The following is a 25,589-nucleotide window of genomic DNA, read 5'->3' as shown; positions in this document are numbered from 1 at the left end:
ACACTTAGGTTTTATCTATAGCTGTGCACCTGTCCATGAACACTATGGTCTGGGCCTCTTGAAAGCCCTGCCCTCACCTGCCATGCCCAAGGCTGGGGCTCAGCCTCCTGCCAGCCTGGACAGGGGCATCTGGGATGGTTGTGTGATCCATCTTCACACCTGTCCTAGCCCTTCAGCTCCTTGCTGGAGCCTGGCAGGTGAGGCAATGGGGACCAAGGGACCAATTAGGAGAATGCCTTCAGCAGCCATAGGCGGGAGCTGGGCTGGCCTGGGCTGGGGAGCGGATATTGATTTGGTCTACAGGAGCAAAGGGAGCTGTTAAACGTGGGGCTGTAAAATCGCTCTTCCTTAGCCAGCCCTCTCTGCAGGTGCACGAGGGACCTGGCGGGCAGGCGGTGGACAGTGAGCAGCAGCACTAGCACCCTGGTGGGGGTGGTCCTAGATACCTTGGGTCTAATGTCCCAGCCCAGGGCCTGAGAGGCCAGGTGCCCACAGGCCCCTGAGCTCCAGCCACACACCTCTTCTTGGCTTTCTTGGACAAAACCCTGCTGCTGTGCCTTCGCTCACACGGACCCCTCCCCTTCACCTCCTTCTCTATCTCTTGAGATCCTACTCAGCTTTCTAGACCCAGTGCAAACGGCACCCTCCACAAAGTCTTCCAAATTTTCCACTCCCTGTCCCTGACACCATGAAAATAAATGGGCTTTCCCTCCCTAGATCCCCAAAGCCCCCAGGCTCTGCCTGGCTGGACTCCCATCATCTCTGCCACAGGACTAGGCACTGTGTGCTTCACTCCCTCACACACCCAACACAGGTGGGCCTGGGGGTCCCGGACCCCAGGTGACGGTGAGCACCTCAGCTGGGGAGGACAGGGCAGGAAAGTGTTGGCTGAGCTATGGCTGCTGGCCTTGGGGCTGGGGCACCTGATGCTTGTGCCTGGACTGCAGCCCCCAGGCCCTGCCCTGCGGCAGGTGTCAGGGACAGTCATGAATTGTCCCTCTCCTTCCCATGTGATGCTCTGTCCAGCTGCTCCAGTGGCTCAGAGTCAACTGCCCACTCAGTCAGAGGCCAGGGCTCTCTCTGGGATGTCCATCATCGACAGAGCCAGGTAGTCTGGGGCTTAACTCCCTACTCTGCCACTTAAGCTTTCTTGGATCAGGAGCTTCTCTTACTAGGCCTCAGTTTCCTTATCAATAAAGCAGAATGGTTGTGAGAATTAAGTGAGACAACTGCCACAGAGGCCCAGAGAGGGTCAGTGGCTTCCTGCAGTCACACAGCATGATAGTGGTAAAGATACTGGGGTTTTGGCCTCCCAACTCCAAGCTCCCCCCACCCCAGCCAACTTGTCTAGGGCCTGGGGTCCCAAGCTGGGGCCTCCTGCTGTGTAATCTGGCAGCAGCTCTCCGTGACCTGAGGAGTGACAGACCATCAGCCCGCGCAGGGCCAGGCCCAGGCCCCCCCTGGTTGTTCCTCTAGGCTGCCCTGGCCTCCCCAGGGGGCCTTATCTGCCCAGTCTCTCTTTTCCCACCAGACTAATCTCTCCCACTTTTCAAGAGTTCCTGTTTACTCTCTGCTGCCTTCTTGTCTCTCTCCCCTATCCCTGCCTCCCCCATGTCTCCTGCTGGCCGCCCACATCTGGTTCAGGAGCCCCTCAGAGCAGCTGGTACTGCCATCCTGGGTAACTCCCATCTCCAGGGCTCTCCGGGCCTCCCAGAGCCTGGTCTTTCCCTCAGGGAAGAGGGAGACGGAACGTGACCTTGGTCAGGAACCCTGCCTTGCCAAGCATTCTGACAGCCACAGATCAGTACATGGCTTTGTACATTCCTTGGGTTGGCTGTTGGCTCAGGGACCCTCTCCAGGGCTTCAGATGTAATGGTTTGAGGATGATTACTCCCAAAGTCCCAGGGGCTGGGATTTTATGGTTCTAGGTCTCTACAATGAGATGCCAAGACACCAGAGCCCCAGGGTTCACTCGGAGGAGGCCCTCCTCTGCCTCACCTGGGTGGGGCTCAGCTGCATGCTTCAGACCCTGACCTGGCCGGGGAGGGGCACCCAGGGACCAGCCCAGGCTCTAGCCCTCCACCCACTATTGGTTGCCCAACCCCTAACCAGCCGGGAAGGTGCCAGGCCTCACTACAGGCCCGGGCCCTGGCCAGAGGCAGGGCATAAGGCCCACTGTGTCAGGGGCGCAGCCGGGTCTCTTGTCCTGAGCTGAGGACAGTTTTCTGCCTTCCCCGCTGCTCTCCCCATGCCTAACTAAAGTGAGGACATGTGAGAAGGGGTGGAGTTTCGTGTCAGACACACCTGGGCTTGAACCCCACGCTATGGGGTTACTCTGAGATGCGGGGCCAGCCGCCTCCCCTCTCAGCTTGCTGTCCTCACCTGTCAGATGGAGGTGACAAGGCCCACCTGGGGCCTGCCACTAAGGCCACTTGGGACACTGTGTTTGCAGTAGCACAGGGTAGGTGCCCAATAAAGGGTAGCATTTATATTATTGTGACCACCCTTCCTGAGGGTCGTTCTGGGTCCTTGGTCCAGTTTCTCCATTTGCTTGTCCTGGCTAGGGTCCAAAGGACACCCTCAAAGCCAGTATTTCTGAGGCATGTACTCAGCCCCGAGTGTGCCACCCCCAGATCCTGGGGCCCCATGCATTCACTGGGCTGGCCCCAGCTCATGAGGAAGCCCCAGACAAGTGGGAGAGGCAGACACAGACACAATACAGACCACTACAGCACCGTGGCTCAATGCAACATCAGAGAGCAGTACCAAGGCCGTGGGAGCCCACAGGAAGCCACTGGCCCAGGCTGAAGATGGCCGGGGAAGGCTTCCTGGAGAAGGGGCCATCTGTCTGGGTCCTGAGGGAAAAGTGGGCAGTGTCTGACCTCTATGAGCATGACTGTGATGGTTGCTTTAAAGGTCCAAAGGGTTGCAGATATCCTGAAGAGGAAGAGATCCCTTCTAGCCACACAGCTTAGGGAAGGCTTTGTGGAAATGGCTGTGAAGGCTGAGTGGGATTCCAACAGGGAAAATGGCATCCCAAGCAGGTGAGTGTCCGCTTGTGGCTGCAGCCGAGGGGATGCTGGGGAGTTGCAGGACATGCGGCTTTAAGAATCAGCTATGACCTGGGGGAAGGGCCTCGTATGCCAGGTCAGGGCACTGACGATTGGTTTTGTGGGCCACGGCGAGCCAATGAAGGCTGTGGAGCAGGGGCAGCCTCAGGCCTGGGAGAGGCCATACACCAAGGCTTGTCCATGGAGGCTAAGTTTTCTAAAGAGATGTTGGCAGGAGCCACACCATGGGATGCTCATAACCTCACCACCAACCTATCAGCTCTGTGACCACAGGAAAGGCCCTTCCCATCTCTGAATTTCCTCATCTGCAAAACAGATGGAGACCAGAAAACTTATCTTGAGGTTCCTTTCAGCCTGTGATTCTGTGATTCTGCCCACACAGCTGTAAACTTTTAGGCAGGGACTTGGAGGATGGCCATAGTCCCTGGCTCTGTCCCAGCCTGTGATCAGTCCAGCCTCTGGGAGTGTGTGCATACCATCCCACCCCTGGGTGCACACTTCACTTCAAATCCTGCTCAGGCTCCAGGGCCCTGCTCTGCCCTCCAGGTAGGGTCTTAGCCAGCTCTGGGCAGGTGAAGCCCCCTCTCAGTGTTCATGTCTCCTCCCCACCACACACAGAAATTCCATTTATAATGACTCTTTCATCCTTTGTCTTGTGTGGTCACCCCACAGCCAGACCAAGTAATGAGTAACTGCTTCCGTTTGGGGGACCTACGTGGGCCAGGCCCTGAGGAGACCCTTCACCTGCACATCAGTGCCACCCATGTGCTAGGAAGGGAAGCTAGCTTAGAGAGGACAGCGCTGCGCGTGCTGAGATCCTGCCCTCAGGAGTCCCTGTCTTCTTTCACCCTCAATGGCTGGGATGCCAGGTTTCTCCCATCTCTCTGGCCATCACTTCTCAGCCTCTTTTCCTATCCATCCCCCTGACCTCCAGAGCGGAAATGCCCCAGGCCCAGGCCTAGGTTGTCTTTGTTTTTCCATCCCACCCCCTAGAGATGATTCCTGAATGTGCACCTTAGCCCTGGCCCTTCCCCAGAACTCCAGGCTTGAACAGCTGCCCATCTACTCGGTATTTCCACTTGGGACCAAATGGACATCCCAGTTTTCACGTGTCCACGTTGAAACCCAGCCCTCTCTCCCTCCCCATCTCAGGGCTCAGGCCAGAACCCTTCCAGTCCTCCTTCTGTTCCTGGCCCTCACACTCCCCCTCCTTAAAGAGAGGAAATCCTGATGGCCGCACCTTCACAACAGAACGGGAATCCCACTGTGTGCAGCCCACTGCAGCCAGCCTTGTCCAGGCCTGAGGCCGGGAGCCTTTTCTAAACATCAGCCTGAATCACTACCACCTCCATTTTACAAATGGGGAAACTGAGGCCTAGGAGTGGAAAGCCTTCCCCACCGTCACATAGGAAACCCAGCAGGGCTAGAGCCTAGGTGTGCCACCACCTCCCTGAGGTCTGTGTCCCCAGCTCTCTGCAGTAGGCTTTCTCTTCAAGCTAGTTCAGCAGGTCTGACCACACGGCCAGGCTACGCATGCCTGCATGTGTATCCCTGAGGAACAAAGAATCTGCCAGCTGGGTTTATGTTTCAAGACATCTGTCCTCGCCCTTGACCAAGAGATCTTACAGGGAGACGGGAGCCAGAGCGGGTGGGGAGTAGGGGTGGGGGATGGACAGGGATGTCAGTCAGAAGCTGCCTTGCCTGGAAACCAGAGATCTCGCCCACCAGCCCCAGGCCCTTCTGAGTTCACTTGAGGAGGCCAGAAACTGAAGGGGTGGGCTGGGATCCTCAGCATTTATTTCCTACAGGTGTTTAAAAAGCTTGTTTAAAATATAGGTCATTATTATATATATATAGGTCATATATATATATATATATTTATTTATATAAAATATATAAAGAGAAACTGAGGCAAGCCACCCCCAAAGAAAAAGCTATGTTTCATAAATATTTCTGTAGCTCCCACATCCCAGAAGAAAAAAACAAAACAGTAAAACATTTACAACCCAAGCTAGTGGTTCCATGTGGTGAGCCCAGCAGGCTCAGACGCCAGGGTGTGCTGGGAGGTCTCAAAGCCTGAGCCTGCAGAACGTTCTGACAAGGGCAGGCAGACCACCCCCCACACCCCGTCCCTGGGAGGCCGCTGTCTCTGGCTGGGAAGGATCATGTCCATACCAGTTTGGCCAAACCCATGCCCCTGGCTTCTCAGACCAGCCTGGCAGGCAGCAAGAGGGCACTCTAGTGCTGGGGCTGCCAGGTTATTTTTAATCTTGTCGGTTTCCTTTGATGTCCCAGCCCTCCTTCCAGGGTGGCCAGGACTTCTGTTCCTGGTGGCTTCCAAGTGGAGGTAAAGCACAAGCTGGCTCCCACGCCCGGCAACGGGAATTCACAAGCAAAATCCCTGGGGTGTCTCCAGGCCCCTCGGCCGGGTCCCGAGGAGCGGTGAGCGGCCACTGAGCTCCCACGGGGCGTGGTGGGGCCTCACTTGCACACATAGCGCTCCACTGTGCGCTCACACCTGCGGCAGGTGACGTAGCAGCACCAGTGGTATTTGCAGTGGCACCGCTCGACCACGCGGTCTGTGTAGGGGTTGTAGCCACGTCCACAGCACATGAGGTCGCAGCTGTCACTGCCATGGGACGTCTTATTGCACTGCCTGGAGGGGAGGAGGAGGTCAGTGAGCGCTGCTGTCACCCCAGCCCCACACCCCAGCCAGGCAGCCCGCAGCTTCCCCTCACCACACCCTGGGTGCAAACTTGGTCCCACTTGAAACATGTCTTGGTCTTTGGGGAATTTTAAATAATCCTCTTCCTTAGGGGTCCTTCTCACTGTTCCCTTTATTTCTAATAAACATTTATCAAAATGATGGGGTGTTTTCTTTTCTTGGAGGTGTCTTTTTTTCTGTTTCTTCTATTTCTAAATACTTGGAGGAGCCTCAAACTACTCTCATAATCCTACCTTCAAAGTTAATCTTTAATTGTATTGCAACAAATATAAAGATTGTTTCAGTTTTAGAAACCCAGGATAAATTCTGAAACAGACAAAAAGGCAATGGCTTGAGGCAAAGTGCGTGTTTGGCACATCTTTGTTGAGAGGGTCTGTCGACCATTCGCTCCCTGTGTGCCAGACACTTCCCTCGTGGAGGCATGCAGGGCCCCTGGTGGAATTACTATGCCCATCTTTTACATGGAAATGGGCCCAGCATAGGGCAGAGGCCTGCACAAGGTCTCGTAGGAGTCTGAGAATGGGCAGATGTAAGCCCTGGGGTCCTGCAACCAAGTCCAGGGAGTGCTCTCTCTACCCTAAAGGGCAGAGAACCCCTAGGCTGCCAGGGGCTGCATTTCTGACTCCCTCCTGCAGAAGAAGACACTGGAGGTCCCTATAAAACCCAAATATCCTCTATCGCCATCAGTTCTTCTGTCTAGTGAGACTTCTGAGCATATTGGCCGTTCCCTTAGCTGGGCTCAGGCTAGACTTGGATGCTGGCATGGATGCAGCTGAGTCCCCACAGCCAGAGGACCGATGAACCCAGAATATTTGGGGTGGGTGAGCCCCAGAGATGACTAAATCCAACCCTCATATTTCTGATGAAGAAACAAGGCACAGAATGGGGAGGGGCTTGCCCAGGGTCACACAGGGTGAGTATAGGGTCTGTGAGAGTTCAGGAAGGCTTCCTGAAGGAGGGGTCATCCAGGCCATTTCATGAAAAATGAGCAGCAATCTAAAATGGAGAGGAGGGGAAATAGCATGGCAGCAAAGAGGACAAGCAGCCTGGGAAAAGGCAAAGGGCTAGTCCAAGAGGACTGAGAGAGCAGATGGGAGCGGTAGGGCTGGAGGCAGGGAGGCCAGGAAAGAGGCTGGGCAGCAGCTGAGTAAGAGAGTCTGAGGCCTGACCTGGGACAGGGCCACAGTGGACAGGAGAAGGGCACCACAAGGTAAAGTCAGGAGATGACAGTGACCTGCATGTGGGGCTGTGAGCAGTTCTGGGTGAGAGGCAGAAGGAAACAGCAGGAAGAACACAAGCCCCCGAGCCAGCCAGACTTCCATTCAAATGCCAGCTCTGCTGCTTCCTGGCTGTGTGACTTAAGGCAAGTCATTTAACCTTTCTGAGTTTTGTTCAGTCACTCATAGCCTTATTTAGTCCCCTCAGCCTTATCCTGAAGGTCTCTGGATGACTCCTCCAGGAAAGGGAGGGAGGAAAGGAACAGAGTTTCACTTTTATTTCTGAATCCCTGACATGTAATGTTTGAAACCTGGCTCCAATCTCAGAGCCAGACAAGGCCTGCAGTGGTGCCTGGGAGGGGGAGCTGGGGAGGCCGGAACCTGCAGAAAGGTCCAGAGGCCCAGGGAAGGGGTGGCCCTGGCCATTGGGGTCAGGGGGCGGGTTTCAGTGGTGCAGGGACCTCGGGAAGAAACATGGCATGATGCTGGCATTTGGACTATTGACTGCTGCTGAGGCCTCAGTTTACCAGGCTGAATTTGAAGGCTCTTCCCCATCTAAGATGCCCTAAGGCATCTTCCCCAGCTAGGTGGCCAGACTCTAGAGAGGTACCACTTGTGAACATGTCTTTTACCATTAACAAAGCTCACTTACATCCAACCTTCTGTGTCTCCAAATCCCCTGACTGAGTAAAGTTCCTCTGGGAAGCCTTCCTTGATGCCCAGGCTGGATCAGGGACCCCCTGGGCTCCTCGCACCCCTGCACTTCTTGCTATTACAATCTAAGCACTTGATATCTCTCCCTGTCCCCTTGCCTGCCAGAACCTCATGCAACAGGTGAGAGAAGCGCCTGTGGTTCCAAGCTGCTGAGATATTGGGGATGTTTGTTTCCACAGGAAAAGCTGAGCAGTATGGATGTCCACAAAGGCCCATCCCCAGAGGAATGGCTGAGCGCTGCCTGAGACCTGGGTCAGAGGGATCATTCTGCAAAAGCAAGGAAGGTGGCTGGTGCTGTGGGATGGGGCCTCCTCATCAGTAGTTTGGGGACAAGTCCTAGGGGCAGAGTGGGGGCAGCTGGGAAAAGAGGCTGGCAGCCTGGGGGGAGAGTGCCCACAGTGAGCCCTTCCCATGGCCTGACACTGCCTATCAGAGAGGGCTGCTGCTAAGTGTAATTAGAGATGACTTGCCAGCCCTCTGAGCTGTGCGGTACCCTCCACATTGCACAGAAGATGAGACCGAGCCTCGGATAGTGAGGGATTTGCTCAGGATCCCACAGCTAGGAAGCTGCGGCCTCAGGGTAGGAACTGTACACACACATACACACACACACAGCCCCCCATGGATCAAGAGGGAGCCTGTCTTTTCTCTAGGGTCCTCAGTGGGCTTCCTCAGGCCCTCTGGGTTCTAGAATCCTCCCCCACCCCATCCTAATCTCACCCACCCTGGCTGCCTCAGCCCAGACTCTTGCTCCTTCCTGTCTCCGTTGCCTGCCCTAGTTTCATCTTCACTCCGCCTGACCCCCTCAATCTGGCCTCCATATGGGAGCCAGGGCCTCCTCACAGAGTCTGCTGCCCTGGCCTGTGAGGATGGAGCCCCCAAACCAGTCCCTCTTTCCTGGAGACAGGATCGTGGGCTGCGGAGGAAGCAAATGCTGGCCGGGCACCAACTATGTGCCAGACACGTTCTCAGACACCCTCTCTGTGGTTCAATATTCTTTTAACCCTACAGAACACTAGTTTTGTGGAATGCTATTAGGGGCTCCTTAATAAAAGAGTTCCACAGCCAAACACCTCTGGGAAACACTGGCTTAGACAGATCCTTTACTGTGGGATTCCTCCGAGCCGTTAATATGTTCTTGGGCCTTGTCAATGGCCAAAGAGAATTTCCCAAATGTATTTGATTGCAGAACTGTTCCTGTTGCAGCATCTCAGGGCTAACTTCCTCCAGAACCATCTCTGGGAAAAACCCTGAATCCTCCCCAGCCTGTCTGGCACACAGTAGGTCTGCAGTCACCCCTGGCTCCCTCCCTTTCTCCTGTCCTGGGCCAGCTTCAGTGGCCATGATAGGGCAAGCTATAGGGACCCCAGCCCTGGCTCTGGAACTGGGGACCAGAGGTAGAGCACTGGGGCCTGGGAGGTGGGTGCACGCAGGTCAGGGGACAGGAAGCACTCTCCCCAAAGAATGTGGGCAGACCTCGCCCTCTGGCGGAGCCAGTCTGCCTCTGGCTTTTGCAGGCCTCCTGTGTGGCCATGGCTGGCAGCTGCCCTACCTCCCCTTGTGCCTCATTTCTTATTTGTCCAATGAGCAGGTTGTATGACATGTATCCTTCACTATTCATTTGACAAACATTTACTGAGGACTTTATATCAGGCAGCCTCTTTCCATCTCCTGATAGAGTTCTTGGCTCTTCCCATTTTTCTCCCCAACTAGGGAGAAGGAAGGGTGGGGCCTCCCACCAGCCTCTATTCCCAAAGGACCCCTCACTGGGTGAGGTACACATAGCCACTCCTAGAAACTCTGCCTGTGGCCCCTCCACTTGGCATTCCTGGGGCCACCTCCCTTGACTGTGGGGAATTCCATTCCCCAAATGCCACCAGAGGCCCCGGCGTGTGCCTGGCCGGAACTGGGTGGAGCATGTGCTCCGTGGCTGACCTTTCCTGCTGGGGCGGCACAGGCCCTTACCTGTCTTGCGTCCCATGGGAGCCCACCTTCTCATTCTTCATGCAGAAGTCGGGTGAGCTCTGTAGATAGATGAGCTCCGAGTCCTTCACAGGCCGGATATCCAGGTCCTTGGGCACCAGGTGCTTGCGGGTGCCCATGGGTCGGTGCACTACCTTGGTGGCTGATAGGTAGCGGATCTTCAGGTCAGCAGCCACATCCCGGAGCTCCTGCAGCCCCTTCCAGCAGGTGCGAATGGAGCAGGAGCCAGATACCCCGTGGCACTTACACTTCATTTCCAGAGAGGCACGCAGGGCCTGTGGACAGGGGAGGGTGTTGGGCTGGGCAGACAGAGCCCCCTCCCTGGCCTGCCGCAGGCCCTTGTCCCCACCCCTCCGTGTGTGGGTGTTTTCAGGGACACGGCTTTGTGCCCTAGGGCTGGGGGGGGTGTTATAGGCCCTCAGCTCCTCCTCCACCTAGCACTGGGGGGTGGGGGGCAGGACAGACAGCTAGGTGCGGTAGGAAGAGACTGGCATTTGCAGGAATAACAGATGCCAGTCACACACCTACGGTATACCAGAAGCTTTGACACATAATACAGCTTAATCATCACAACAGCCCTTCACGGGCACTTATGGTTCCTTTCCCTATTTAAAAAGCAGAAGTGAAGGCTCAGAGAGGCTGTCTCATGCCTAAGGATGCATAACTAAAAAATCTTCCTGCTGCAACTTGAACCCAGGTCTGAAGGCCACTCCAAAAGCCATGGATTTTTATTGTTCCACACTTTCTCTCACAGAAAACTGGGGCTTACTAAATGCTTGCTGGAATACAAGGGAAAAGAAGAAGAGCAGGAAAGAAGGGAGGTAGGGAGGGCTGGGAGCAGGAAGGGGAGGGAAGGAAAAAGAGGCAGGTGAGTACATGGACCCTCAAGTTCCGTGGCCTGGCTGGCCTTTCCCCTCCACTGCCTCGTGACGCTCAGCAAGTGACTTCACCACTCAGTGCCCCTGTCTTCCCACGTGCACATAATTGCTACTTTTCAGAGTCACTGTAAGGATTCAATGAGCTGATGTATAGGAAAGGGTTTTGTGAACTATAAAACTTATATCAATATTACTTTTAAAAAATCAGTCTAAGTAATAATTATGATGGAGGCAGGAAGCGTGGGCTCTGGGACTTGGGGACACTCTAGCCCTGGCTTTGGAAGTGACTCTGTCCCACCACTCTCCCTGGGCTTCAGTTTCTCCATGTGTATCTGAGAGGCATGAGTCAGAGGCCTCCTGCCAGCCTTTCAGTTCTGAGCTTTAATCCCTGCTTCTTTGCATGCAGGCCTTGGGTCTCTCTACCCAGGCAGCCCCTGTGTGCAGCCTCTCTGTGCAGAAAGCTGCAGGAATTACAGGTTCCCCAGGGTCTACACCCTGTATCAAAAAGATGGGGAAACTGAGGCACATAGCAGGCAGGGATTGCCCAAAATCACTCGGTGAGTTAGTGAGGCAGCTGGTCAAGTTCCCAGGGCTATTTTCCCCTCAGTGCTGGGAAGTAGGAAACGAGGGAGTCCATATGGGTATAAAATCTGGAATTGGCTTGGCAAAGCCTGTGGAAAGCACAGGAATGAAGTGAACCCAACTGCAGGGCATGTCCAGTCTCCCAAGGGCATCAGAGTACTCTGAGTCCTCAAGAAAAGGCTAGCTATATTCAGTTCCTCAGTGCAGATGGGAGGGAAGGGCCCAGAGCATCCTGAGGCCTGCTGTGTGCCACCGCTAAGCACACTGCATCTGTGCTGTCACTGACTGCGCAGGCCCTGGGGCTTGGGGGAGGAGGATCACACCCTTTAGAAGATGGCCCCAGGGAGGCCAACTCCCTGGCATCAGGACCCTAGGGACAGGCCTGATGTGCCCCTGAGGCTGAGGACCCTCTCTGGGTTGCATTACGGGAGGAGATGGCTGTGCCCCTGGCAGCAGGAAGCAGGCTGTGGGTAGAGTGGGGCTGGGCTGGGTGAAAGGCTCCTAGTGGGTTTCTAAGGACAAGGGATGGGCCAGCAGTTTTGGAGGCAGGAGTCCTGGGTCCCCGGCCAGACTCTGTGATAGACCCACACTGTGTGACTTAGCTTCAGTGTCCCCAGCTGTCCAAAGATGGATTGGATATCCCAGAATCCTTGCATAAGGGAGGCCAGTGAGAGCTGAAGGTGAGGACATGGAATCTCTGGACTTGGAGGGCCATAGACCTGGTCTCAATCACTCCTTGTGACCTTGTCAAGCCACCTAAACTCTTTCTGCCTCACTTGGTGCTTCTGTACAATGGGCCTAATGGGGCTGCAGGGAGGAGGTCATTAGATGCCATCTGCACCCAACAGTCTGCCCCTCAGGCACTCAGTTCCCTCTGAGAAGGGTGGGGGTAACAGTATTTCTGGGAAATACTGTGGCTCACAGGAGAGAAAACTAATGAAACACCCAGTGCAGTGTCTAACACACAGATTGGTATAAAGCTGGCTTCTTTTAATTTTCAGAAAAATTAAAAGGTCCGTTCATTCACTTATGCATTCACCCCAACCTTCTGGCGAATGAGTCAGGAATTAATGAAACATTGAAAATAACAGATATTCAGGGGAGACCACTTTTGAGCTGGGGGTAGGTTTTGGAGCTGCAAGTTCCCACTAGCTCCAGGGAGACATTCCTTAGGCTAAGGCTCCTGCCCCACAGACCCTCTCCAGGCCTCCTCCCACACCCAGGCTCGGCCCATAGCCTGGGAAGAAGAGCCTAAGGAATGTGGCTGATGGGGTTAGAGAGCACCTTCCCGTCCCATTTTACAGATGGGAACAGCCGAGGGCAGTGAGGAAGTGACTTGCCCAATGTCACACGGTGAGCAGAATGCCAGCACCAAGGTGGGAACTCAGAGCTCCTGGCTCTTAGCACAGCACCCCTTCTGCTCTGCCCATGTTCTCCAGCCCAAATCCCTGTGGACCCCTTGGGAAGGAGGAGTCAGGAAGCCCCAGATGGCTGGAGAGGGGAGAGCTGAGAGGGACCAGGAGAGGGTCTGTGAGGGTGGGCCAGGGCCCTTCCCCCCGCCACCCCCTCCATCAGGGCACACTGGGTGGCCCTTTTCCGGCCAATTGGCACAAGCACAATCATCTGGGGTGGGTGGGGTGGGTGGTTACCTGTCTCCCCACTTCACTGTTGTGTAGACGCATCAGTTTATTGGCTTGGGATCCTGTTTTTTTCACCTTCATAGGAGCATCGGAAAACTTGGCCCCCATGAGGAGCCCGTAGCTGAGGTTGTCCGCACATCCTCCCCAGCGGTTCCCGGGCCCGGGTGGCTCACCTGGGACGGGGCCGCAGGAGCAGCCAGGTAGGTCGCCGGAGGTGCAGGCCCGGGCAATGGTGTGGCTGATGGCGGCTGCTGACAGTGCATACACGAAGGCTGACTCCCGGGTCCCTGTGGGGAGATACAGGGATCAGCCCGGCCAGAGTGACCGAGGCATAGGGTTGCCCAGGATGAGAGCCTCCTCCCAGGCCCCAACTCACCTCTGCAGGGTTGGCAGGGGCAGGGCCTGCAGCTGGTGTGGAGCAAGTAGAGGGCAGCCCTAGGGCCATAATTGTCACCCTCCCGGCCCTGGTGCATCCACAAATTCACTAGCTGACCTGCACACTCCTCTGCACATTCACACTCACGAGGCCGACCAGCCCTGCATACCCACAGATACACAATTCTGTGCTCTCCCCCGGCCTGCCTTGCACTCGTGTTAGGGGCTACTCTAGTCAACTGAAAGACAGTCTCTGAGCTCCTCAAAGAACTCACAGCTGGATGGTCAAGACGAGTCTGCAAGGAGCCTGCTGTGGATTGGACTATGTCCCCCAAAAAGACATGGCCAAGTCCTGACCCCTGGTACCTGTGAGTGTGCCCTCATTTAGATATGGGGTCTTTGCAAGTGCAATTGAGCGAAGCTGAGGACATACTGGCTCAGGGTGGGCCCTAACTCAATGACTGCTGTCCTTATAGGAAATGGACATTTTGGATGCAGAGATATAAGGCCTTTTGACAGAGGCAGAGGTTGAAGCGAAGCAGCTATAAGCCAAGGAGTACCAAGGACTGCCAACAGCCACCAGGAGCTAAGAAGAGGCAAGGGAAAATCCTCCCCTAGGCTGTCAGAGGTATGTGGCCCTGCTGACACCTTGATTTCAGACTTCTAGCCTCCAGAACTGTGAGACAACACACTTCTGTTGTTTGACTCTTAACAGCAGCCCTAGGAAATTAATACAGAGTCCAAAGTGTCCTGGCCTTGGGTTCAAGCAAGTCACCTCACCTTCTCAAGCCTCAGTGTCCTTAACTGTAGAATGGGAATGAAATACCTACCTCACAGGCTTGCTCAGGAGTTCAAATGCTTTGGGAAAGAAAGAAGCTTTGTGAGGCACTGCACAATTAGTTGCTCTCACACAGGGGAGAGAGGAGGTCCACGGGGGCGTTTCTGCCCATGAAGAGCCTCTCTATTGTACTCAGGACTCCCAAAGTCAGCCCAGAAGCCACCTCCTCCAAGAAATGTTCTCCACAGATGTCCTTTAGTCCCTGCGTCATTTTGTGCATGTCACAGCAGCTTCCATTGGCCATCCAGAATCATCAGCGGCACACCTGTCTGCCCTGAGGGTGGGCTCTAGCGCATTCTCTTTATACACTCCCCTCCCACAGTCCCCTGGCATTATTCATTCCTGCATTCCCGCATTAGGGTACACGTGTATTTGTGCTGTCATCCAGGCTCCCCTGAACTGATATATTCCCTAGCCCTATGTTTAATCATTCATCACTTCATGCCCGACTACCCATATCTGTGATTAACTCATCCACCCCTCCATCCATGCCTGTATCCTTCTGTGTATACACCTGTCATCCATCTACTCACTCACACACCCATCACACATCCATCCATCCATGAATTCACTCACCCATCTAAATACACGTGTATTTATGCCTGCAATCATCTATCCCCACCTGCGTGGATTCTGCAGGCCCTAGCAGCCCACTCCCCACCCAGGCTCCCTACCTCTCTCCAGGTCAAGCAGGTAGTTGGGGGCGAGTTCAATGGAGGAACAGTTCCAGCGCATGTCTGCGAAGGCCCTGCGGCAGGCCTTCACAACCTCGCGGGCGGCTTGCACAATGGTGTGCATGAGATCCAGGTTGCTGCGGCAGAGCTGCACCTGCGCAGACACCAGGCCCTCTAGCTGCTTGCAATGCTGCGTCTGGTTCAGTGCTAGGGCTGCTGGCGTCTTGGATAGTGCCCTACGCAACAGCAAAAGGCAACCATCAGAGGAAGGAAAGTCAGGGTTGAGGGGATGCACTTCCTCCACATGCTCTACTCAATGAGCTCAGAAGGCTTTGCTGGGAGGAGTCAGGAAACCAGGAGGCAAAGTGCTGTCCCCAGCAGAGCGATGATGCTCCCTCCCACCCCTGTGTGACCTTGGGCACATCACTGTCCCTCTCTGGGTTTCAGGCCCCCATTAATCACATCGGATTACAACTTCCATACTGCCTAAACTTTATTATGATTATATTAACACTAAACAGTTTTATAGTTCACCAGCACTCTCTTATTTATTGCTGTATTTTGTTCTTATACACCTCTGGATTATTATTCTTTATTCAACTTTCATTCAACACTGAGCACCAATGTGTGCCAGACACCATGCTACATACTAGATTATAATCATAATAATGCTAATAAATGCACTATTAATTGAGCACTAACTGGATTGACAACATGAGTTAGAGTTTCCCACCATGGCTTCCTTTGATTATTAAATTCATTCATTAGGCTGTAAAATCTCACATACATGCTAGGCATTTATTAAAGGATTAGAGAGCCACTCAACTTTGTGATAAACTAGACTCAGTCATTAACTTGCTGTGTGACCTTGCAAAAATCACTGTCTCTCGCTGGGCCTCAGTGTCTGTATCTGTAAACTGTATTTCTCAAAATGAATTCCAGTAAGACATTCTGAAAAAAGGGATCATGGTCAACCACATTTGGGGAACATGGTATACTATTTCCCCCTTGGAGAGTAATGATTCACATTTACATTTTAAATGCCCTGAGAAGTCCTGCAGCAAAGCAATGGTTTGGTTTGGTTTCACTCCCAAAGTCTGCTGAGCACAAAGCCCTTTGTTTGAGGAGCACCGCAAAGCAATGGTTTGGTTTGGTTTCACTCCCAAAGTCTGCTGAGCACAAAACCCTTTGTTTGAGGAGCACCAATCTCATCCATGCTTTGGAAAATGCTGTCCTGGGGTTCTGCATGAACCCTGATGTGTTATAGGAACTAACAGCTTCCCAGATCCTGGCTCTGGGCACTGGGATTCCAAAGTTCTGGGGTCCAGGGATCTATTCTGGATCTGCCTTTCTCTCAAGCTTTCTCTGAGGAGCAGAAGGCACCAGGCAGTATCTCTGCTAAGCACAGGCTAGAGGGACCCCACAGTCTTAAAGAGTTCCACACACTCTTGCCCCCTGCCCCACAGCCAGCAACCACAGCCCCTGGAGGCTCAGGAGGCAAGAGAAGGCCAGTCTGCAGCCATATGTGCCGTGTGCCCCACGTGCACCACAGCAGTCCTCACCCAGGGTCAGAGCTGAGGCCTGGTCAGGCCGAGATCCCAGGACTCCCGGTCTGAGATCCCCAGGAAGGCACCCTGGAGCCAAAGAACGCACAGGCCTGGCACCGTTACTCTCCTTGCGACCTTAACTAAGTCACTTAACCTGTCCCCTCCCAGCAACCTCCCACCCTTATCGGAGGGACTGACTTAGACAGCTGCCTGTTCCGTGCCCTGCCCAGAGCTGATAGGCTGTGGTCAGCACTTGGTGATGGAAGCTGCTGCACTCGCTCCTTTGGTGGGCTCTTCCTCCCTGCAAACAGCCCCCTGTCCCACGTGACCCACCAGACCCACTAGGCAAGGCCAAGGGCTGCCATCTGACATTCCAGGCCCCTCAAAGCCTGGCCCTCCCACCCTGCAGCCTCCTACCCTTGGCCTCTACATGTCTAGTTATCCTGCCATCCCCATGGGGTTTCTCCAACAGCGACTGCCCTACCACACCTTTGCCCAGGCTGTTCCTGGTGGCAGATGTCATCCCATCAGCCTGCTTGTCAGTGTTAGAACCCCTCTACCTCCACCCAGCTCTGTCCACACATGTGGACACACTGTCCCACGTGGACACAGCACTCTCCAGTTTACAGTTAGAGTCTCATTTCATGCTCTAGCCCATTCTCCCAGCACCCAGAGGGGTTGGCCTGGGAAATTAGTGTCCCTGCTTTGTAGAGGGGACCCTGAGGCATCCCAGTGCTGAATGCTTCCTCCCGATGCCTTCCTTCCACAGACCTGGTCTCTCTTTCCTGGGTCTCCTCTCTGCTGGGCTGGAGGCCATCAAACTCAGCCTGTCCTGAACATTCTCTGCCCTTCACCCTTGCCCAAATTTCTTCCTTCCCCTCTGAGCCAGTTTACTGTTTCATAAAGCACATGAGATACATGAGAAAACAGCCAGCACAATGCCAGGCCCACAGTGGGCACTCAAGCCGAGTGGTTGCCTTCTAGGTCTTGTCCCTGGGCTCCTGCTCAAGCCAAGCCTTTCTCTGCAGAGCTCAGCTCAGGCACTTCCTGAGGGTTGGGGGTTGCAGCTCCCAGAGAGGGGTGCTCTGTGCTCTGGTGCCTGGAGACCTTTGGCTGCTCTGTCCATCTGTGAAGTCATGAAGCATCTGCCTCCCCAGACAGTGGTGAGAGAGGGTGCTGTGAGGGAAACCTGGGTGAGGACGCCCACGCAGGCAGAGGACAACTAGGACAACTTGGGAGCATTCTGGAGGTCCTCAATGGGTGCAGAGCTGCTGGAGACAGTGGCTCAGCCAGAGTGGCCAGCCTCAGCATGCCACGGGGTCCGGCCCACAGAGCATGCATGCCCAGGCCCAGAGATCAGGAGGCAGGAGGCTGCGGATTCTACTCCCAAGGAGGGTGATGTGGTCATCTGGTAATTAGTGGTAATGACTGTTTCTAACCAAGTCCCCCTTGGGGAGGTAATCAAGGATTAGGGCAGGAGGCGGGGGAGTTACCAGTCTGGACATCTCCTCCCGCTTGCCTCACTGCAGCAGACCTCTAATTGAAAACATTTTGGTTTATCTAGGGGTGGGAGCATGGGGGAGAGGGTGGAAGACAGGACAGCAGGGAACAGAGAGTTCAGAGTTCAGAGGTGAGTCCTGTGCCACGAGGGCTGCTGGGTGGCCCAGGCCTCTCATCTGGGAGCTGGGGTTTCAGCACAGGTCTCAGCTCCTGCGCACAGCTGCTTGACCAACAGGCAAACTGGAGCCAGTCACGGCCCCTCACTGGGCCACAGTGTCTGCTTCCCATTGTGCAAGTGGGGATACTGAGGCCCAGAGAAGGGTGGGGCTTGCCCAGACCTGTACACAGCCAATCAGAGGCAGAACCAAGCTAGAGCCCAGGCCCCCAGATCCCAGACCAGGGCTCTTTCATTCTCACTTAAGAGTTGAGGACACTGAGGCTCAGAGAGGCTGAAGTGATTGATTTGCCTAAGGTCTGGCTCCCGGCTTGCGAGCTGGCAGAGCTGCCCAGGGAGAGTGGGGTGGCCTTTATGGGTCCTCCCAGCCACCCTGGGTCTTTTCTCTCACTGGACAGCCCCAGTGTTTCACAGGAGATTGAACTCTTCCTCCCAAACCACACCCCACTGCCAAACCAGGGTGGCCAGAGAAGCAGGCAGACAGCCCACCTGGCTCTCCCCCCACTTGCTGGTCTGAGAGTCTCCTGACACCCAGGTTGGGTGAGAGAAGATGTAGGGGAAGGGTCCCCCAGGCTATCCCTGGCCAGATGCTTCCATGAGCAGCTGGGCTCTGACCCCTCTATTTTTCCCCCATCCCATCAGGAGGCTCAGGCTGAGTGCTAGGTCCCCCACAGGTGGGCATTCCAGGTCACTCTGCCACATCTGGTTTCAGTTCCTACGTCAAATACCCCTTTCATCTTCAGCTCACTTTTCAAAGCCCAGGGCAGGGGGACCCCCAGGACAATGCAGGAGAGTTGAGTCTCCTGGAAGAGTCCCCAGCTTCCACCTACACTATACACTTCCTTGTCCCCCTCTGTCCAGCGGCTCCCTACAACCAACAGGCCGCAGAGCCAGACAGCCTAACCCCAGATACTTCCCTTACACCTACTAGCTGTGACAGAGAGTCCCCTGTGCCTCCATCTCCTTTTCTGTTTAACGGGGGTGATAGCAGAACCCACTCTACATGGTGGTTGTGAGATTTAAAGGAAACAGTATACATAAAGGAGTTAGAATAGTGCCTGGCACATAGCAAGGACACACACACACACATTGTTGTTATTCCTAAACTCTACTCCTGCATCCCCCTCCATCTCCAGCTCCAGTAAGAGTTTAACCACCATCAAGAAGTTTGGCTTCACTGAGCCCGTCTGCCTGGGTTTCTGATCTGATAGCTACCATTAACTAGCTGTGTGACATTGGACCAGTTACTTAACCTTTCTGTACCTTAGTTTCCTCATCCGTAAAATAGTAGTGATAAGACTGTCACCTGCATCATAGAAATATTGTCAAAATTAAGTGACTAAAGCCCTTGAGACAGAGTCTGGGGATTTCCTTAGGGGGCTGCTGTAATTCCTGCTCTGTTTCCCCACATGCATTCTTCTGCCTTTCTGCTTGGCCACCATCTCCTACCTAGGGCGCCTGCTCTGTATTCCATCCTTGGCCATCAGAAGCCTACCTATCCCTCAAAGCCCAGCCCAAAGTCACCTTCCTTAGATGAGACTACCTGCTCCTCTTCTGATCTCTCACATCCCCTCTCCTAGAACACAGCCCAAAATCCACTTTGTATTTTTCTCATGTCCATATCCCCCAGGAGGCTAGGAGCTCCTTTAAGGCAGACACTGAGTTGTACCCATTTTTGTAGCAGCACAGGCCATGCAGTAGGGACAACATGGACACGGGATTTAGCTAGCCATCTTTGCCAGGCTCTATCCAGGCACATGCCTGGCTGGGGGCTTGTGGAAGTCACACACTTGCAGAGCCTCAGTGTCCCCATTGTAGCACAGGAATGGCAGCAGTGTCCCCCACCACGCTCCAGGAGCAAGCCTAGTTCTTGGCCTCTTTTATTCCTGTGTGCTTTAGCAAATCTTTTCCCTCTCTGGACCTCAGTTTCCATATCTATAAAATGGTGGTGGTGGGCAAGGAGAACTTGGGCTCCATGATCAGAAGTTCCCATCCACAGGGACAGTGCCAGGTACCCACAAGAGAAGGAAGGTGGCTGATTTCTCATAAGCCCAATCAGGAGCAGCTGAGAAGAGCTGGTGCCCCTGAGCTGGGAGGCCGCTGAGCCCAGGCTCTCTCTTGCAAACAAGAAAGGCAAGAAGATGGGGTTCTCTTCTTGAGTCACCAATTAATCGATAACTCAGCCCCAGAAGAGGCAGGGCAGGTGACCTCGAGACTGTTTGCTGGAGGCCCAGCCACTATCGTACTGTCTTCCAGCTAATCCATGAACCTTCCTCACAGCCCCTCTCCAGCCTCCATAATCCGTCCCCTGCCTGTCTTATCTGCATCCCCACGCCCCAGACTTCCCCACAGCTCAGGGGAGTCCTTCCACCTGAAGAACCTGAAGTCAAACTCGCAGAGGCTCCTCAGGCCCAGCCTGGTGGCACCAGCCCTGAAAAGTCTCCCAGAGTCCTCTGTCCCCTGCCAGGTGGTCTCCCCTCCCCTGACAGCACCGCCTTGGTCTCCCCTAGGGCACTCGGAGTTATTTAAGGCCTCAGCTTATCTCTTCCAGCCCAGAGGGCAGCTCCTCCAGGAAGGGGTTGGGTTTTACTCCTCCTTCCCTGCCTACACCGCCCACATCCCTGCAGAAATCAGGCACTCCCCTTCTGCTGGGTGGAAGGGAGCTTTCTCTCCCACCTAATCCCCATTAACACTTTCCATCTAAAGACACACTCTTCACATGTGCACAGCACCTGACAGCTTACCAGCTTCTCTCATCTGCCGTGAAGAAGGTAGACGCTTACTTTCCTTATGCAGAGGAGGGCACTGAGGCTCCCAGAGACTGAGGGACACTTCCCCAAGGTCACCCAGGTGGACGGGTCAGGACTGCTTGAGGATCTCCTGCTAGCGTCAGGAGACTGACAGGAAACATACTGAGCAGGCCCCGTGTGCAGGGCACAGACCCTCTTGATTGGGCCCCTCGACCATGCTCTCTTTTTCCATCTGCCCCTGTGGCTGTCTTGCGCAACCCTCAGAGGCACAGGACAGGGCAACGCCTCGCCCTCCACGCCCCGTCTCATTCCTGCTTCTCAACCCTCTGGGAGGTTAAGGACAATATTTCAGAGTAGGAAAAGGAGGCTTAAAAGAGTGATTTTCCACGACTCCCAAGCCAACTTCTGCTCCAGGGTCTTGGGGGCGCGCTGGCCGAATCCAGGGGGCCTCCCCGCCGCCCATTCCAGTGACCCGGGGTCCCTACTTACAGCCATTTGATGCACATGCCAGTCTGGAGTGCCAGGGCGAAGAGCAGTGCCTCGCAGACCTGCGGCCGCACCCTCATGTCGCGCGGCGGGCGCGCTCAGGGGTCGCACCCTTGAGAAGCTGTGCCGAAGTCCTGCCGGGGACACAGCCACCGCCGCTTCTCCTGCGCGCACGCCGCCTGCAGTCGGGGAGAGCAGAGGCGGCGGGCTACGGCAGCGCTCAGGGCGGGGGCCGCAGCAGGGGGCGTTTCATTCAAATTACGAAGGAGGGGTAGGTCCTGGGGCGGCCGAGCGCGCCGCGGGCGTCACCTCCCGCCCGGCGTCAGGCTCGAATTAGGTGTCGCGGGAGCGCGGCCGAGGCAGATCCACCTAGCGCGACCCCCGGCTTGGCCGTGCCTTTGCGCCCCTCGGGCAGGGACCCAGGACGTTGGTGGGGAGGAAAGGGGGCGACCAGAGACACGGAGAGAGACGCTCAGAGCCACAGGCTGAAAGACACTGGAGGCAGAGAAGAAGCCGGTATGGGACACAGACCTCGGGAGGGTCGGAAACGAGAGGAGCGGGGGGTCCGGGGCTGATACCGCGGGCGGGCGAGAGCAGGAGCAGATTCCCGGCCCAGGGTCTGGACTCTCTCTGCAGTATTAATTATCAGTTATTATGACCCTGTCCATTCTCTGCCCCCTCTGGGCCTCAGCTTATCTCTTAAGTAAAGTGGGGCTACAAATGGGATTCGAACACAATACATCTTTTATAAAGTTCACCTAACGTGATCGTATTTGCTCCTCCCAGCAGCAACCCTGTGGAATAGGTACTATGACTACCCCATCTCATAGACGAGAAAACTGAGGCGCAGAGATGTGAAATGGGGCTGTTCAGCGGGTGAGCAGCAGGCCCACGCCCATGTTCTGCTCCCACATCGACCCGGTGTTGGTGAGACCCGGGCTGGGAGAAAGCAAGGATAGTGGAGCTTGCTCTGGGAAGCAGTTTCTCAGTCTGTGAAGGGGGTTATGAGAAATGGGATGGCAAAGGGCTTTGTACGGTGAGGGCCGGGCTGTCCAGGATCCCGAGTCTTCGAGTCCCTCTCTAGGGGTCCCCTTTTTGGAGGGTCGGGGTGGTGCCTAGGCCAGAGCCTAGCGGGGGAAGCATGGTTTGGGCTGAGCAGCAAGTTCACGGGCCGGCGTGTGCCGCCTCCGGCCGCCAGGCGGCGTCCAGGGGCCGCGGAGCAGCCGTTACCCAGCCCTTCCGCAGGTCACAGAGCCGCTTTCTCCGGCTTTTTTCTTTCTTTTCTTCTTCTTTCCCTCTTCATTCTCACTTCAGTTACTCCCTTTACAACTTCTCTAAAATTTACCAACACCTGGTGTTCGCCCAGAGGCAAACACAGCCGCAGTCTCTCTCCCCTGAGGAAGAGCAAGACAAAGGGTTTCCTTCTAAAGGGTTTGGGGAATTGGAAAAAGGAGGTGCCCACCTTAGTTGGGGCGTCTGAGCGGGAAGGGGGCGTTCCCATCTGGCAGTGTGGGTTAGGCAAGCTCTCCACCACCCCAGCCTCAGTTTCCCCATATATAGAAACAAGGGACTGGAATTAGCCACGCATCTCCTGAGGTCTTCCAGCCTCCCAGAAGTCTGCGGGTCTCTGCGCTCCCCTCTAAGTTTCCACTATTACGTATACCTGTGTAGTGTGCGCATGTACTTGTGTGCCTTAAGCGCACACACATACACACAAATTTGAAACCCAGGTTTTTTGGAGCCTTCTGGCATAACCCAGGGGAAGGCAGGGAGAAAACCTTGAATTACATTTTTTCTCTTTCGCAGTCTCCCCGTAGGCGCTTAGCAGAGAAGCGCTTGCAACAAACGAGTCCAGGCTAGGGGTCTCAGCGGGGCTCACAGTGTAACTGAGCTTCCTCCTCCCACCCAGCCTGCATCCAAACCGTGTTTTACTGGCCCTGAGAGTTTACGACACTCCTGAGAACGAGAAAAATATCTGGTGGATATGGGGGGGGGGGGGATCAAAACGCCTGTCACTGTCTCTCTTCTCTCCCACCCACCTCTCATAGTGTGGGATCCCACCACCACCCTTCGAGGCACCCAGCATTCCTTGGTCGGGACGCGGAAGGGGCTGCACGCGGAGGGAGGAGAGCGCGGACTCACAGCGGGGTTCCGTGTCCAGTCCAAGTGGCCCAGAGAGAGGAGGGCCACCCGGGTCACACGGCTCACGGGACCCAGGCCTCCAACTACTCCCGGCTCTTTTCCTAGGGCACCGCAGGTCCCGGGCTTCTCCTTCCGCCTCCCCAGCACATCGCTGGAGGACGGGAGGAGGCAGCGCCTGGCCCGATCCTCTGGGTCCTAATGGATTATTCCTATCCTGTGTAAGAGCGGTCAGGACAGCCGCGCGGGCCGCTGGGTCACCCTCAAGCTTGCGCCCCGCAGGTCAGGGCGCACTCCGCGCCCGGAGCTCCCGACCCGCCAGGGGGCGCTAAGACGGGGTTAAGCTGGGATCCTCAGCTGCCTTCCTCGCGGTGGGACTTTGGGCAAGAACCCTCTTCTTCCTGGGTCCCAGGTTTCCAGTCTGGGGATGGGATGAGTTGTAGAATAAGTGCCCTCTCAGTTCCTGTCGTTCTATGAGACATCCACGTGCCAGGGTGGGTGAACTGCCCCAAATCTCCCCGAACTGCCTTCAGGCCCAGCGCCTAGCCGCCTTTGGGGTTGGCCGCGTACTGGGCCAGCGTCAAAGCGTTGTGTCTTCGCCGAGATGAACGATCCCTTCCTCCACACGCTGGGGATAAGGTCAAAGCCGGTAACAGGGCGGGCCACCGAGCTGTTCACCGAGCGCAGTAGCCACAGCCCCACTCCAACAGGTGGTTGTAAAGGCTCGGGCTCTGGAAACCCCACTGCTAGGGCGGCCGCGCCTGAGCCGAGACGACCGGGACGTGCCGAACCTCACCAACCAGGATGAGCCCGCGCTGAGGTGGTGAGAGGGCACAGCGCGCAGGGGCAGAGTGTCCGCTCCGCGCGTAAGGTTCAGCGCGGTCCGGGCCTGCAGCCTCCAGTTTCTCAGTTCACAGAGCAGACCCTGCAAGCCGGTGACGCCCAGCGACCCCTTCCAAGGTTACCTGCGACTCGGAGCTAGGCCTGGCCTGTAACCCGGCCGCGAATATTGCAAGATATGCCTGCTTTTCTTTAGAAGACGCGCTGCGTTACCCTTGAGACGGCTTATTTTGGAAGTGGGAAGCGCCGGGTGGGGGAGCTAGGGGCCCGTCCCACTATCCCTCTGGAGCCAGGCCCTTAGTTCCTAAGGACAGAGAGAGCCATGGAGGCACCCTAGTACCAGGAGATGGGAGGTGTGGGACTTGTGCGCGAGCTCAACCAGACATTCGTGGCGGCTCCAGATGTGCCTCCTGGCCAAGGACAAGGCTCTCCTCCCCACCGCCCAGGCTGGAGCGCAGGTCTATAAACTAAGTCTCGGTTCTCTCCCTGCCCCTCCGCCTCTGGGAACCGCTCTTAACGGCATCCGCCCGCACTCCCCAATTTGGTTGGAGAAGCCATAGTTCTCTGCCTTTTGCCACCCGTTCTTGTTCCGCCACACACCCTCTGCCCTGCCGCAGGATCCAAGTCCCCCACCCCCGGGATGGCTCGGGCATGACCTCATCCGCGGGCCGACTGAGAGGGAGGGGATCCAATGGTTGGGGTGGTGGGGGAAAACTGGGCCGAGAATGCTAGCGGCGGGTGCAGTTACTGCACAGCCCACCTTTATCAAGCATCTGCGTAAAGCTGGCTCACCTAGTCCCCCGCGTTCAGTCGGAATTCCTCGGAGTGTCGCGAAGGAGAGGTATGGAGGAGGGCTTCATTTGCTTACCCGGGAGTGGGTGCCCAATGGGGACCCGCCGTCCCCCTTGGACCCGGACGCCCCCAGCCCTACAGGTCTTGGCTGAGCACCCGCCAGATGTCCGCAGCTACTGCTCACCTCCTGGGGCGCTTGTCGGGCGCACCCTGAGTGCCCTGCTGCCCAGGCCGGTTGGGGAGCGGCGAGCACGGCGCCCAGAGGATCGGAGCGCTCCCCGGGCTAGGCAGGAGGCTCGGGAGCCCCCTTTGAGAAGTGGCCAGAGAAGGACCCCGGGATCCCCGCGAGGGGCGGCCGGCTCTGGTCCCGCAGGACACAGGAGCGAACTCGGGCTGCTCTGAGCTACTCTCGGCTCCTGGGGTCTCCGCTCGCCTGCTCGCTCGAGCTCTCCTCCTAGCCGGGCACTGTCTCTGGTGCGGGCCGCCCAAACTGCTTTATAAGGCGCCGGCAGTCGCTTTGATCCGCCCACGTCAGCGTGCTGAAACCCCACCGGGTGGCTCCAGCCGCGCGCCAGGGGAGGGGGCGGGGACCCCGCGGATGCCACGGACCCGCGGCGCCAGAGGCACAGAGGACTTCACACCCTGTCGAGTTACAAAGAGAGA

The 25,589-nt window shown here is 55.9% G+C and overlaps 1 protein-coding gene and 1 long non-coding RNA gene across 5 annotated transcripts in view; one reads left to right on the top strand and one right to left on the bottom strand.

The window, feature by feature from the left end:
• Window positions 1-4,906: 4,906 nt before the first annotated feature.
• WNT11 (Wnt family member 11) lies at window positions 4,907-25,417 on the bottom strand. Of its 3 annotated transcripts, none has more exons than XM_017674078.3 (6): window positions 24,927-25,417; window positions 21,159-21,334; window positions 14,698-14,933; window positions 12,820-13,097; window positions 9,693-9,985; window positions 4,907-5,727 (listed from the first exon to the last, which is right to left on the bottom strand). In XM_017674078.3, exons 2-6 carry the CDS (start codon window positions 21,233-21,235, stop codon window positions 5,553-5,555), a joined length of 1,059 nt encoding a protein of 352 aa, XP_017529567.1. In that variant the 5' UTR covers window positions 21,236-21,334; window positions 24,927-25,417; the 3' UTR covers window positions 4,907-5,552. The 3 variants fall into 3 exon arrangements, with proteins under 3 accessions (XP_017529567.1, XP_017529565.1, XP_017529566.1); XM_017674076.3 differs by having other exon boundaries at window positions 25,111-25,417; XM_017674077.3 differs by lacking the exon at window positions 24,927-25,417 and adding an exon at window positions 23,298-23,434.
• The window catches only part of LOC118973884 (uncharacterized), a 16,926-nt gene continuing 16,204 nt past the window's right edge, over window positions 24,868-25,589 (top strand). For both annotated transcript variants that reach the window (XR_012122569.1, XR_012122568.1), the window contains exon 1: window positions 24,868-24,975. This is a non-coding gene — a long non-coding RNA (uncharacterized lncRNA). The remainder of the gene's footprint in view (window positions 24,976-25,589) is intronic.

This window comes from Manis javanica, chromosome 11 (assembly GCF_040802235.1).
Source record: "Manis javanica isolate MJ-LG chromosome 11, MJ_LKY, whole genome shotgun sequence".
NCBI lineage: Eukaryota > Metazoa > Chordata > Mammalia > Pholidota > Manidae > Manis > Manis javanica.
Note: the sequence above shows the minus strand (reverse complement) of the source record. Positions and strands in the feature narration are given on the sequence as shown.